The sequence below is a fragment of the Meles meles genome, chromosome 7, assembly GCF_922984935.1.
Source record: "Meles meles chromosome 7, mMelMel3.1 paternal haplotype, whole genome shotgun sequence".
Classification (NCBI taxonomy): domain Eukaryota; kingdom Metazoa; phylum Chordata; class Mammalia; order Carnivora; family Mustelidae; genus Meles; species Meles meles.
Genome location: NC_060072.1, coordinates 96,212,981 through 96,227,506, shown reverse-complemented (window position 1 = coordinate 96,227,506; position 14,526 = coordinate 96,212,981). Strand labels below are relative to the sequence as shown.

At 44.0% G+C, this 14,526-nt stretch overlaps 2 protein-coding genes across 4 annotated transcripts in view; one reads left to right on the top strand and one right to left on the bottom strand.

Moving 5' to 3' along the window:
• The window catches only part of CS (citrate synthase), a 26,589-nt gene extending 16,588 nt beyond the window's left edge, over positions 1-10,001 (top strand). For both annotated transcript variants that reach the window (XM_046011215.1, XM_046011216.1), the window contains 5 exons: positions 6,725-6,924; positions 7,374-7,503; positions 7,621-7,722; positions 7,924-8,133; positions 8,444-10,001. In XM_046011215.1, coding sequence (XP_045867171.1) covers positions 6,725-6,924; positions 7,374-7,503; positions 7,621-7,722; positions 7,924-8,133; positions 8,444-8,614 — 813 coding nt within the window. In that variant the 3' untranslated portion in view covers positions 8,615-10,001. The remainder of the gene's footprint in view (positions 1-6,724; positions 6,925-7,373; positions 7,504-7,620; positions 7,723-7,923; positions 8,134-8,443) is intronic.
• Positions 6,931-14,526, bottom strand: COQ10A (coenzyme Q10A). Of its 2 annotated transcripts, none has more exons than XM_046011218.1 (5): positions 13,877-14,526; positions 13,168-13,314; positions 12,173-12,365; positions 11,848-11,949; positions 6,931-7,291 (listed from the first exon to the last, which is right to left on the bottom strand). In XM_046011218.1, the coding sequence occupies exons 1-5, from the start codon at positions 14,008-14,010 to the stop codon at positions 7,226-7,228; spliced, it is 642 nt and encodes a 213-aa protein (XP_045867174.1). In that variant the 5' UTR covers positions 14,011-14,526; the 3' UTR covers positions 6,931-7,225. The 2 variants fall into 2 exon arrangements, with proteins under 2 accessions (XP_045867174.1, XP_045867173.1); XM_046011217.1 differs by lacking the exon at positions 6,931-7,291 and adding an exon at positions 11,000-11,544 and having other exon boundaries at positions 13,877-14,510.

The window sequence follows — 14,526 nt, the reverse complement described above, 5'->3', positions numbered from 1 at the left end:
CATAATTCCTTCCGTCCTCTTTCCAGTACCCGACATGGTACCCACAAACACTGGGTAAAGGACAAGTTATCCAGCTAGGTTTACAGCAAGACATCTCATTTTCTTTTCTTGTTTGGAGACAGATAATACAGAACAGATCAGTTCCTTTTTGCAAAGCAGGTACATTAGATGATTTGACCAGGAGAAAGCCCCCAAAGAGTTCACTTGATGCCTGGCACAGAAGAGCATGCATCGCCCACTGGTCTGATGCAATCCTCTTGAGGTTTTGGCAAATCCTCCTTCATTCGATTGGTCAATATTTACTCAGTGCCAACTCTGTATAAAGAATTGTGTTTGCTATTGGGGGAAAGAGGGAGAGTGGGTTTGAAATTAGTCTGGTTGGCATTGAGAAGGAAGGTGTAGGAATAATACACACTTTCACAAGTGCTTAAAGCATATTTAAAGCCATACATCAGCAGGCTCAGAAGTTTGTAGAATCTGAATATATTGCTTTCCATTTTCTTTTTAAAATGCTATTCAAGCTTGTTATTTGTATGGGTCACCATAACAGAAAAGGTTAAATTGAGAAGAGCAGTTCTCCTATTGTAAAACTTGCCTTTTAGAAATTTACTAAAATTTCTAAATGTGACTGTTACTGCTTTACAATGCTGTTGTCTTGACTGTCACGAGAGGGGGAGAAAACAGCTTCTTCATGCTTTACAATAGATGCCTGTAAGATATTTCCTAGGCATTCAAACATGCTTCATTGCTTTATACTGTTCTTTACTGAATTGTTAAAATGAATCTTGTTTCAACGTATATCATTGCTTGTTCTGCCATTATCTCTTCATGAGATGTCACGCGAGTGTGGTTGTCTTGAGGTGAATGTGTTATATTCCAGGACTTTGGTGATCTTTTGGAGAGTATTTATAAGCAGTACTGATGTATTTGTCAGCCGTAGGGTATGTGTTTGATGAGCTTACACTGCACAAACACTAGCACCGGTAACTGCTTTAGTTTAGTAGAGCTTCATGCTCTTTTGCTATTACATGTTGTATCTCTCTCAGTGGTCAGACACACTATTTCTGTTCAGTTCTCTGCCTTGGTTAATTTAACCATAGGCTACTTAAGTAGAAATGCATGACATCGTTAGGCTGGTTATTTCTGTTTGAAAATTTATGTTGGGGGCGCCTGGGTGGCTCAGTAGGTTAAGCCTCTGCCTTTGGCTCAGGTTATGATCTCAGGGTCCTAGGATCGAGTCCCCATCGGGCTTCCTGCTCAGCAAGGAACCTGTTTCCCCCTCTCAGCCTGCCTCTCTGCCTACTTGTGTTCTGTCAAATAAATAAATAAAATCTAATAAATAAATAAAAATTAAAAAATTAAAATTTATGTCAAGGAGTTTATGTATGACCTGAGTTTTTACTAGAGCCATCAATCAGTTCATACTGGGTTTGTTTTTTTTTCTTCTTTTTAATGTATATCTTAAGAGGATGATTTTCAGCATGTAACATTTCTTCCATAACAGAGATTAATAGTATAATCTATTGAGTTGAAAAAGTTAGGTCTCTTGCTGAATGACCTCACTTCACTCGTGACCAGGAGATTGTTATGATGCAGCCAGGTGTTTAATTATGATATAACCTTAAGATGTTGAATACAGGGACACCTGGGTGACTGTCGTTAAGCGTCTGCCTTTGGCTCAGATCATGATCCCAGAGTCCTGGGATCAAGCCCTGCATTGGGCTCCCTGCTCAGTGGGAAGCCTGCTTCTCCCTCTCCCATTCCCGCTGCTTATGTTCCCTCTCTCACTGTGTCTCTGTCCATCATATAAATAAATAAAATTTTTTTAAAAAGATGTTGAATTCAGTAAAATTTGCTAAGTAGCTGGCAGATCAGTTTTTCCTGATAATGCCACCTTTATAAAGCCTATGAATGGTATACATAGGTTTTGAAGTTTTTATAATAAAATCATCATTCAAACGCCTGAAAACTTTTGAATACATGCCTGATATTATGCTTAAATTCTTTTTTTTTTAAGATTTTATTTATTTACTTGACAGAAAGAGATCATAAGTAGGCAGAGAGGCAGGCAGAGAGAGGGAAGCAGGCCCCCTGCTGAGCAGAGAGCCTGATGCGGGGCTCAATCCCAGGACCCTGAGATCATGACCTGAGCCGAAGACAGCGGCTTAACCCACTGAGCCACCCAGGCGCCCCTATGCTTAAATTCTTTTTAATCATTATCTGATTCAATCCTCAGAACAACCCTATGAGGTAGATGTTATTTGTTATTCTCATTTTACTGAATGGGAAAACTCAGGATTAGAGAAGTTGAGTAGCCCAAGGTCATGCAGCTAAAAGTGATAGAGACCAGATTCAAACTTGAGTTTCCCTCACTCTGGAGGCTCTTCACCATTAATACTAGCTTTCTTCTTTTTCTTTGTCTCCTTAAAAATAATTGAAAGCTAACTACCTGGCCAGGATTTTGGTAGCCATGGAGATACTGGCTCACGTTGATGATTATAGTCAGCTTTGTAACCTTTATTCCTGATAGTTGTGATGTTGGCATGTCTTTTATTTTTATTTATTTTTTTTAAGATTTTATTTATTTATTTGACAGAGAGAGAGATCACAAGTAGGCAGAGGCAGGCAGAGAGAGAGGAATGATGTTGGCATGTCTTAATTGTCTTTTAAATTCTAAGGCTTGATGAAGAATGTGTTGGTACAAATAGCTAGTAGCACCTCAGTCTTAGCTTATTAAAAAATAAATAGCAGGGGCGCCTGGGTGGCTCAGTGGTTTAAGCTGCTGCCTTCGGCTCAGGTCATGATCTCAGGGTCCTGGGATCGAGTCCCACATCGGGCTCTCTGCTCAGCAGGGAGCCTGCTTCCCTCTCACTCTCTCTGCCTGCCTCTCTGCCTACTTATGACCTCTCTCTGTCAAATAAAAAAAAAAAAAAAAATAGCAGGAGTTTTCTGTCTTTTGTTTTGTTTTGTGTTGATCTCTTCTTGACTATACAGCATTGACCATAGTAAGGATCTCACATTGTCATACCTGGTCTGATACATGTTGGCTTATAAACTTCATTCTCAGTAGTGGAAATTGATACACAATCTCTTTTATGTGTTTTCTTTTTGATGTGGCCATTCATACTTTCCAAATAGTTTTGCAAGTTAGTATATATACCATAGATAACAATTTGCCTAGCCCAGGATCCTGTTCTTGGCATTGTGCTAATCAATCCAGGTCTCTTAGAACTGCGTATACTTGATGCAGGCTTCTGGAAGTAACCTACTTCCTTGGGGGATATAAAGGAGGTATATTTAATAGTATGATTGGCATATAAGTAATCTCCTGAGAACTAGCAAGTATTAGGCTGAGTATTTCTTGCTTCAAGTAGCTTTTTAACTTATTGAATCCAGCGGCACTGACAAAATTCACTATTTGATACTTTTTAAAATTATTTTAAAAAAGAAAATGCCGGGGACACCTGGGTGGTTCAGTGGGTTAAAGCCTCTGCCTTCGGCTCAGGTCATGATCCCAGGGTCCTGGGATCGAGCCCCACATTGGCTCTCTGTTCAGCAGGGAGCCTGCTTCCTCTCCCTCTCTCTGCCTGCCTCTCTGCCTACTTGTGATCTCTGTCTGTCAAATAAATAAATAAAATCTTAAAAAGAAGAAGAAAAGAAAAGAAAATGCCAAAATCCTGTCTTGTCCCTAAGGCACTTAAAATCCCTTGAGAAGATAAAATTGAGACATAAGAGTTGAGGAAGCTATTAATATCACAGGTGGCTAGATTATATGTTTCTGTCTTTTTTAAAAAGATTTTATTTGGGGCGCCTGGTGGCTCAGTTGGTTAAGCAACTGCCTTCGGCTCAGGTCATGATCCCAGGGTCCTGGGATCGAGCCCCACGTCAGGTTCCTTACTCAGCAGGGAGCCTGCTTCTCCCTCTTCCTCTACCTGCTACTCTGCTGGCTTGTACTCTCTCTCTCTCCCTCTGTGTCAAGTAACTAAATAAAATTTAAAAAAAAAATTTATTTATTTAATTTTAAAGATTTTATTTTTATTTATTTGACAGAGAGAGAGAAATCACAAGTAGGCAGAGAGGCAGGTGGGGTGGAGGGGAAAGCAGGCTCCCTGCTGAGCAGAGTGCCCTATGCTGGGCTCAATCCCAGGACCCTGAGATCATGACCTGAGCTGAAGGCAGAGGTTTAACCCATTGAGCCACTCAGGTACCCCAAAAGATTTTATTTTAAGTAATCTCTACAACCAGTGTGGGGTTCAGACTTATAACCCCAAGATTAAGAGTCTTATGCTCTACCAACTGTTTCTCTTTTTTCTTTGTCTATGTTTCTCTTAATAAATGAACACAATGCTATTTATCAGGTAGTCTTTTTTTTTTTTTTAAGTTTAAATTTCAGTTAGTTAACATATAGTGTAGTATTAGTTTCAACTTACAATATAGTGGCTCAGTACTTCCATGTATCACCAGCTGCTCATTAGGGTAGTCTTCCTAAAAAAACTTGAACCTGAATCTACTCAAGCCTTTAGATCTAACTCTCAGTTTGTAGAAAATACAGTAGACAGAGGAACATGTTAAATGGTATCACAGGTATATAACCAGCAAAATCTAAACTGGGAAGTTCTCCAGAATAAGTGCTCCAATTTTCCACAAATAAATTACAAAGTTAAAAAAGGGAGAGGGGGCGCATGGGTGGCTCCGTCGTTGGACGTCTGCCTTTAGCTCGGGTCATGATCCCAGGGTCCTGGGTTTGGGCCCTGCATCGGGCTCCCTGCTTGGCAGGAACCCTGCTTCTCCTCTCCCACTCCCCCTGCTTGTGTTCCCTCTCTCGCTGTGTCTCTGTCAAATGAATAAAATCTTAAAAAAAAAAAGAGAGAGAAAGAGCACAAGAGGGAGCTTAACATTGATTAAAAGAGACTTCAGAGGGGCGCCTGGGTGGCTCAGTGGGTTAAAGCCTCTGCCTTCGGCTCGGGTCATGAGCCCAGGGTCCTGGGATTGAGCCCGGAATCAGGCTCTCTGCTCAGCGGGGAGCCTGCTTCCTCCTCTCTCTCTGCCTGCTTCTCCGCCTACTTGTGATCTGTCTGTCAAATAAATAAATAAAATCTTCAAAAAAAAAAAGAGAGACTTCAGAGAAGCATGATATGATTGCAATGTGGGCTGTTTTCAGTCCTGAATCAAACAAATGAGGTAGAGGGCCTTATAATCAGGGAAATTTAAATACTGAGTAGATATTTAATGATATTGAGGATTTAATTTTTTTACTGTGGGTTAAGGGTTTTGTGATTTTTATTTATCAATAGCCTTTATCTTTTAGAGATAATTTACTTAAATATTTATGTGTTGGAATATATAATGTCTGGAATTTACTCACAGTAATTTGGGAGGGGAAAGTAAGGGTGTGATTAAACAAAAATGTCCATGAGTTCATTGTTTAAGCTACATGATGCTTATTAGCTGAGTGGGTAACTTTGGGCAAGTTACTTGACCTGGCCAAGCCCCAGTTTCTTCATTTATAAAATGAGGGATGTACTACCTTATAGGACTATTGTGAGAAAAGAAAAAAAAAATGCAAATAACATACCACAGTGCCTATTATATAGTAAGTGCTTAAAAAATGGAAGCCTTTGTTATTAACTAACAATTGAATGCCACTGTTTGACCCTTGGCATACATGATGAATTTTCTTTGTAAGGTAGAACATAGAATTAATTGTTAAAACCTAGTGTCTTAGCTCATTCATTGAGTCATGTACTGGGAAAGATCATGATTACATGTAAAAGGCTTCAAAATCTGACTTTGGGGGCGCCTGGGTGGCTTAGTTAAGTATCCGACTCTGATTTTGGCTCAGGTTTCCTGATCTCAGGGTCATGAGATCAACCCCTGCATGGGATTCCGTGCTCAGTGGGGAGTCTGCTTGAGATTCTCTCTCCCTCTTCCTTTGCCCCTCCCCACCAATAAATAAATAAATCTTTTTTAAAAATCTGACTTTGGCAGTTAACTGAATGCTTTGAGTTTTAGTTCCCCCACCCTTAAAATAGGGGTCACTATGTGGTAAAAATTGGAAAGTTTTTTTTAAGATTTTATTTGTTTGGGTATTTTTTTTAAGATTTGGGTATTATTTTAAGATTTATTTATTTGGGGGGTAGCTTAAACAGGGGGAGCAGCAGAGTTTCCTTCAGCAGCAGAAGGAGAAGCAGGCTCTCCGCTGAGCAGGGAGCCCAATGTGGGGCTTAATTGCAGGACTCATGGATCATGACCTGAGTCTAAGGCAGACACTTAAGTGATTGAGCCACCAGGCACCCCAGAAATAATGTGGTTTAGTTATTCATTTATTTAATATATTTATTTGACAGATAGAGAGAACACAAGCCAGGGGGAGAGGGAGAAGCAGGCTTCTTAAAGGAGCAGGGAGCCTGACATGGGGCTTGATCCCAGGACTCTGGGATCATGACCTGAGCGGAAGGTAGGTGGTTAATGACTTAGCCACCCAGGTATCCCCAGAAATAATGTTTTAATATACACAAGACATACATGAGATCCTGTGTGTGAATCCCTTAGTGCAGAGCCTGGATCATAAAATTATTTGGTTAAATAGTTATTGTTGTTAGCCTCCATATGTAACCGCTGAGCATAACACCATCAACCAATCCATGGGGGACAAAGAGCATCCTTGCCTAATTCTTTTTTGTTCATAAATTCTTTTCTTTTTTCTCCATTTTCCTCCTCTCAGTTGATTTATGAAGATTGTATGGATCTGATCGCAAAGCTACCTTGTGTTGCAGCAAAGATCTACCGGAATCTCTACCGGGAGGGCAGCAGTATTGGAGCCATTGACTCTAAGCTGGACTGGTCCCACAATTTCACCAACATGTTAGGCTATACCGATGCTCAGTTCACTGAGCTCATGCGCTTGTACCTCACCATCCACAGGTAAGCTAGACCCAGCAACCACAGCTACCAGATGCCTGGGTTGGTAGAAAATTTTAAGAAAAGCTCCTTAACATTCTCATCTTCTGGGAACAGGTGGCAGGCAACAAGGAGATGGAAACATGGTGTAGGGGATCACACAAGGCAAAAAAGGAGTCTAGTAAAGGAAGTCCAGAGGTGTGGGGAAATTACCGTAACCACAATAAGAACAAAGTAATGCTTCTAAGAAGCTTGGGAAAGGTGCTAGTTGCTGCAGTAGGTGATCTTTCAGCTTTCCAGGAGCTCCCTCTTCTGGCCATTGCTGTTAAAGCTGGAGTGAGAGTGTGGGAGCTTGGCACACAGGCATCATCAACCAGTGACCTCTCCAGCCCTGTGGATTAGTGAACAAAGGCTGGTAATGAGATTGGGACTTCTCTTACCAGAGCTTTTCTCCGTTCTTACTTCCCCCACAGTGACCATGAGGGAGGCAATGTAAGTGCCCATACTAGCCACCTGGTGGGCAGTGCCCTTTCAGACCCCTACCTGTCCTTTGCAGCAGCCATGAACGGGCTAGCAGGGCCCTTGCATGGTTTGGCAAATCAGGTAAGACTCCTCCTCTTTTCCTGCTCCCTGTTTTTCTTACTCCCATGCTTCTGATCTTGGCATTCTGTCCTGGCATATGTATTGATAACTATCTTACTCCCTAAACCTTACCCACAGGAAGTACTTGTTTGGCTGACACAACTACAGAAAGAAGTTGGCAAAGATGTGTCAGATGAGAAGTTACGAGACTACATATGGAACACACTGAACTCAGGACGGGTAAGCAGAGATGCTTAGCAGCTAGGAAAGAAGCCAAGACCCAAGTTGTACAATTTGGAAGAATAAAGAATAGAATGAAAGAGTCCCCTAAGTTAGAGAAGACTTCCCCCTGCCCCCATATTTGTCTATCCTGAAGAATTTAGAAAAGACAAGAACTTCTACTTGAGAATACAACTGGCTTTTTACCCTTGCTCTTTGCAGGTTGTCCCAGGCTATGGCCATGCGGTACTAAGGAAGACTGATCCACGATATACCTGTCAGCGAGAGTTTGCTTTGAAACACCTGCCTCATGACTCCATGTTTAAGCTGGTTGCTCAGCTGTACAAGATTGTGCCCAATGTCCTGTTAGAGCAGGGCAAGGCCAAGAATCCTTGGCCCAATGTAGATGCTCACAGTGGAGTGCTGCTTCAGGTGAGTCTTCCCTTCCCTGCGTTCCCTTTAATTTGTGCCAAACGTTAATGTTCTCTGCCATGCAGAAAATCAGAGCAAGGGCTAGTCAGAGCAAGGACTCATGCCTTCTTCCTTATTCTTTTGATAAAGTTGCGTATGGTGGAGGGCAGGTACAGGCAAGAGGAATGGGCTGTTCTCTTTTAAGAATCCTAGTTACTGTACTTTACCTAGTGTCATTTCTGTTGAAGGCTGAGTTGGTTAAGGTTTCTATCACCTGGGACTTGTGCATGCCATTACCTTTAACAAAACTTTTTTCTCTCTTATCTTACAGTACTATGGCATGACAGAGATGAATTACTACACAGTCCTGTTTGGGGTGTCACGGGCACTGGGTGTACTGGCACAACTCATCTGGAGCCGAGCCCTAGGCTTCCCCCTAGAGAGGCCCAAGTCCATGAGCACGGATGGTCTGATGAAGTTTGTGGACTCTAAGTCAGGGTAAAACTGAAGACTGGGGGAAATTATCAGAAAGTGGGGGAGCTTTAAAAAAAAGTATAATTTTGTTTTGTTTCAGGGGGCTTTTTAAGACTTAAGATTAAATTGTATCTGAGGCACTGATAATAAGTTTGAGGTTAAAATATAAATTAAGACTTTAAAAAGATAAAAAGTAACCTCTTCTTCCCCAGCCAGTTCCTTTCTCCTGCCTGGTGAGTTGCCCATCAACTGTAGGGTGACCAGGACTAGTGCATGTGGTATGGGTTAGGTTTGGGCCCCCCACCAACTCTAGAGAGAATCTGGCTCTCCTTTGCCTGGGTCGAAGCTGCAGATTCTCTGCAACCACTTCAGAGCTTTTGGTTCTACTCTCTCCAGCCCTCCAGAGGCCAGCAAATCAGGACTCTGGCCTCTTCTGTTTCCATAGGAATCATGTTGGATTGTCAGCTCTATCAAACCCCATTGCTCTCTCCCATGTACACAGACACTTCCTAGCAAGACCTGTGGTTAGTCAAACATCTTTGGCACTTTTTTTATGCTACCAAGTGACCATAAAGGCCATGGCATTCATTGTGACGGGCACCCAGTATTTGATTTTTTAAAATTATCCCATGAAAATTAAGATCTGGAGTGTTCTTTCCCCACTATTTAATACGACCCTTCTTGCAGATTTTCTGTACCTGCTTCACCTCAAGCTGAAGGTGCTCTGGACCTCCCCTTCTTGGTCCTCACTAGAGACCTCTTTCAGCAGGTTGTATATGCCACTGTCTGAGCTGTGGTCCTTCCCAGTCATTTGGCTTTATCAGTGCTTAACATGAACTGAGTTTTCACTTCTGCGGAACACAAGCCACTATCTTCTGACTTTTCCCCCTTTATTTTAATATGCTGTGGGCCATTGAATAAGGACTTGGGAATGACTAGCATGGTATCTTCATAGTCTGGTTCCAGGGATATGGGTACTACTTTCTGAGCAGGGAAATTTAAGATTGGCTGTGATTTCCTTTGAATATCAGGTCCTGGGGCTGAGAACATTAATAATAGGCTTCCCTTCTCTTTCCCTGCTACCAGGAAATATCCCTTTATTTATCAAGTTCCTTATCCAGCCCCTTCCCCAAGAGCTCACAGTACAGTGTTTGTTTTTTAGAAGCCCCATTTGCACAGGTTTTCAGTGACTCAGAATGCTCTACTGCCTTTTCTTTAAGAAAGGATTGAAATACACTCCTACTGTGCCCCCTTCCTCTCTTGCAACTCCTGCCTGTGTTTGTGTGGATCCCTAATCCCTAGAACCACGCTGAGATGGACACATTGTCTGTATACCCCTGGGTAACTGTCAAGTCATGATCCAGACTTCAGGTTGTTCTGTATAAAATGCAAAATAAATGTTTTTATTAACAATGCTTGAGCCTGCTATTAAATAAGGCCTGTAAGAATCTCTGTTATAAAGTAAGGAATCTGGCTAGCAAGATCCTAGACCAAGTGGGTATAGTTATCCTATACATCTCTTTATCTTTACGTGGATTTGACATTCATTTACCCTAATAAGACAGGGTCCCTGTGAAATTTCCAAAGAAGAGTTCTGTTTTTCCTCAGGGTTAAAAGTCATTGACCTTTAGCCCCACATCCTTCCTAATTTTGTTGTAAGATAGAACTCGAGGACGGTAGCTGAGACCTCACAACTGCATATGTGACTAATCCAAGGAAACTGGTGGAGCCCACTGGGTGAAAAGAACTAAACCATACCAAGGGCAAACAGAAGAGGACTGCTAGCTCTGGATCTGAGCCACTAGAGGGCTCTGGTACTGTGTGGAATGCCTCCTCTTTGCAGTCTCTTAAGGAAGTCATCAAAGTAAGAGGTGGTCCTAAGACCATCAGCTGTATGGTAGATCTGATGCCAGATTATTCTGTCCTGAGACTCCTGCTACAACTGACCTTCTGAAAAAGTCTATAAATAGCCAAGGGAGTGGGTACTAGGTCCAGGCTTGTAGAATGTGCTACTATAGTTAGCAGGGACACTATGTCCAAGAGGCCTTCTTGCACCTTTATTCCCCTGAGGAAGGAACCCATGACTTTCTTCTACTCTGGTATATCCACATTATTCCCCCAAGACGGTATAAAAAAGCTAAATTCATACTGTCACATTTAATCTATTGAAATTTTATAAAAACTCAGCCAAGTAGAAGAAAAAGATACAATCCAAGAGTACAATTCTCTTCAGTGTTTTTTTTCTCCTTGCCTTTGGGCACTGATGTTAAGAAAGCCCCTCACTCTCCACTAACCAGGCAGCATGGAAATATTCTTAAAGTGAGATCATATGGATTTCAAGCTGGGGCCAGATCTCAGGCATTTCCTGAGGCATTTCAGACAGGCAACAGTTATCGACCACTCAATACCTCTGTCAGAGGAAAAAGCTCAGTTTATTAATTCCCTAGAAAGTTGCTGTCTTCCCCTGGTCAGATACTAAGACACCTTGACAGGGTCCAGAGACAACCAACTATCCTGGTTATAATTCATTGTAGGAAGGCTGCAGACATCAGGCATATGGGGCTCTCAATATGAGCCTGACCATTTCCTAGGCATGTCTCCGTTCCATAACCTCCTGCCTTTCTGCCCCAGCTTTTCCAGCCAGCTTATAACCCAATTTCTGGGGAAGTGAGAGGGAGAACATCAGTACGAACCAGACTCTTCCCTTAGATTGGAGCAGGAGCCAAATGAAATAAATAAGAGAATTGATTGGGAGGGAAAGTAGAAGAGAGGCCAGGGAACAATCCTGCCTCAAGTCTGGTGCACCTCATGGAACATGAGTTCACGGGGGATGGCTGTTTCTGGACCAAACTTGGTAGCTGCCCGACGCTCAAAGGCAGCGACATTCTGCTTGACAACCTCATCAAAAAACATGGTAGCCAGCTGGGAGTGCAGCAGAGAACGAAATTCAAAGGAAATCTGGAATAGGTAAGAGACAGACAAAACTACTCAGGACCATGTTGGATAGTTCCTAACCAAACACAAGGATACTTACTATTCAGTGTGTTTTCTTTCCCTCCCCCTCCAGTCCCTTAGATCTCTTCAAAACCCCTTACTTAGGACTGAGCACAGAGTACAAGTCTGTTATAATCTCAGACCTGTAGAAAGTGTCATTGACTTGGGAAATGCTAAGTGCTAGCTATACTTAACAACTTTCATAGTACCTCTGCTCAACTCTCACAACCCAGTTGTAGCTCTGTGCTACACAGCATCTTGACTCACCGAAAAGTCCACAGTGCAAGTTCGGGGGTAGGCAGGAATACCAGGGCTGAATCGCCAAATGGTCTCTAAGTGGTTGAAGAGCTTGGCATCAGTGCAAACAGCCTAGAAGAGGGCAGTCAGGTAAATAATATTAAAATGGGATAAAACCTATAGTAGGTAGAGGAGGGTATAAGAAAGAAATGTTTTTCTTTCCTTCTAATTTTTTTTAGTAGAGTATTTGACACATGGAGATACAATCATTACAAAGAAGGCCAAAATAGCCCTTACATGTAAAAATGCTAGAGAACACAAAAACTTTGCTAATTAATCCCTCCCAGAGCCTCACCTTGACCATGTGAGGTTTGACCATGGAAACAGCAGAGGTATAACGTTCCACAATAGGTGGAAAGCCAACCTCTAACTGGGCCTTCAGGTGACCTTTACGGCTAGATACCACCAAGGACTTCTTACACCAGGGCACAAACTCACGATACTCCTGGACATTGGACACCACTTCAAACATCTCCTGCATTGAGTACCTAATGGAAGGAATCAGAGAGAGGCCAAGGAACTGCCAGCTGGGTCAGGTTCCTCCTTGCCCTAATTGCCCTCCCCCCACCCCACCCATGCCTTTGCCCACTAACCATTCACCTTCAAGAACTAGAGATCTCAAAGAAGGCTCGATGAATGACTTCCCAAAAACAAACATGGAAATTTCCATGATGTTAAAATTATGTTTTGCAGTTCACAGAATGCTTTTGTATTTACTATCTATTTTGATCCTAACAGGGACCATTTAGCGGGGGAACAGAGGCTATCAATTTTACTGGTGATCACACAAGAACTCAGATCCTAGCTCTACAACTTTCCAAAAATGTAGTCCTAAGTAAATTACCTGTGCCTCTGTTTTCTCATCCCTAAATCAGAGTTAATAATAGTACCTGATTCATAGGTCTTTTGAGAGGATCAAATGAGAAAAACCTACCTAAAACATTTGAGTAGCCTAACTACTAGCAGTAGCAAGTGCTCAGTAAGTTGTTAGTATTATATCTTGCCCACAAATACATTTAAAAGGTCGGCAGAGAAATAATACCCTGTTGTCTTACATTGTCCAAATCTAATCCCGTTTCACTTAATGCATATGCAGGACAACCAAGAAGAGGGAAATTAAGGTTGGAAGGCTGACAGAAGGATAAAGGATCAGTAATAATAGCTCGGGAGAGAGATGGCCAGGGATGAATCTTGCCCACTATTGCTACCCTTACATTCTAGCTTGGATTTAGTCATGTGTTTGGGGAGGAAGGGAATATGGAAGAATGCTGGACAGGGGAAGATGCTCACCCCATGATCCTACGCTCAGAGTAAGCTTTTCGCTTGTTGGTGAAGGGGGCAGCAAAGCCCATGAAGGAGCGCGTGGGAGGTAAGCCAATCTCGGCCCCCAAGACCTGGGCAGCCCGGGGCAAGAAAAGGCTGCAAGACATCAGAAATCTTTGGACAAAAGGAAAGGAGAGAGGACGTCAAGATTCTTTGTATTCTTCAACCATTCCCAGGGGAAAGGGAAAGGAGGTGGGGGTGCATCCCAGAGGAAGGTCATCCGAACAAACACAAGCGTTTTCCCCAGCACCTGCTGCAGCCCGACAGGCTCCCTTGCCAGGCAGTCACGAGTGCGAAAGGTCGAGGGCGGTTGAGGACAGTGCCGGGGGAGGAGATGGGGAAAAGTGGGGTGCATGCGAAGCGTAGTTGCCTTGGAGTGTGGGATACTGTTAAAAGCTAGGACTCAGAAAGTATCCCAGTCTCTGGGGCCCTGCCAAGCCGGGCGTTGCCAGGGCGCCCACGAGGGGCACGTAGTGATTGGGCACCCATCCCGGGTACTTCCCCTTGCGAATCACTTGCAAAAGCATTCCCCAAAGCTCTACATGAGACCCATAGGTAAGACCGCTGCCGCCCCGCGCCACGCCCGCACCCCAGAGTTGCAAGCCTCCTCTGTGGAACTTCGGGCCCCTGGGCGACCCCCTTGCCAGCCGCGCAGACGCTCGCACCTCCCTCTCACCTCATTGGTCGCGGCGGTAGCGGAGGGCCCGGGGGCGGAGCCGGGCGCGTGCGCGGGCGGAGCGTGAAGCCGCAGCAACGCTGGGCCGCCGCGCGCGTCCTGGCTGGGAGCCGCCGCGCGCCCGCCGAGGCCATGCGCGGGACCGACCCTCCCTTGCCCTCTGGGCTCTGACCCCCGCTGCGCCCTCCTCACTCTGGAGGAAAAGCGGCAGGAAGCCGCCGCCGGGCGGGCTCAGGGTCCCCGAGAACAGGGGCGCCTCGGGGCTGCAGCTCCTCTCGCCCTGCTCCCGCCCGGGCGGCGGGGTAGCCTAGAACTGAAGCCGCGACCGCTGCTCCCACAGCTCCCAGTACCCCCACGTCACGCCGTTGCCATGGCTCGGAACCCGGAGAGGGAGGAAGGAAGGGGACAATGCGGCCTTTCGGGAGATGTAGTTTCACACCTCTAGCGAGAAAGGACGCAGGAGTGAGTGTATGAGAGGCTGCAGAGATGGCCAGGAGGATCGGAGTCGCCTGGAAACTACTTGGCGAGTCTGTGGTCACGGAATTGATACATAAGCACAGAGGCGACTTCGTGGGCTCGTCATCGTCAGACATCTGTTGATCTTCTGAACGTCTCTTTTAGAGCCATTATTATATTCTTCCTCGTTCATG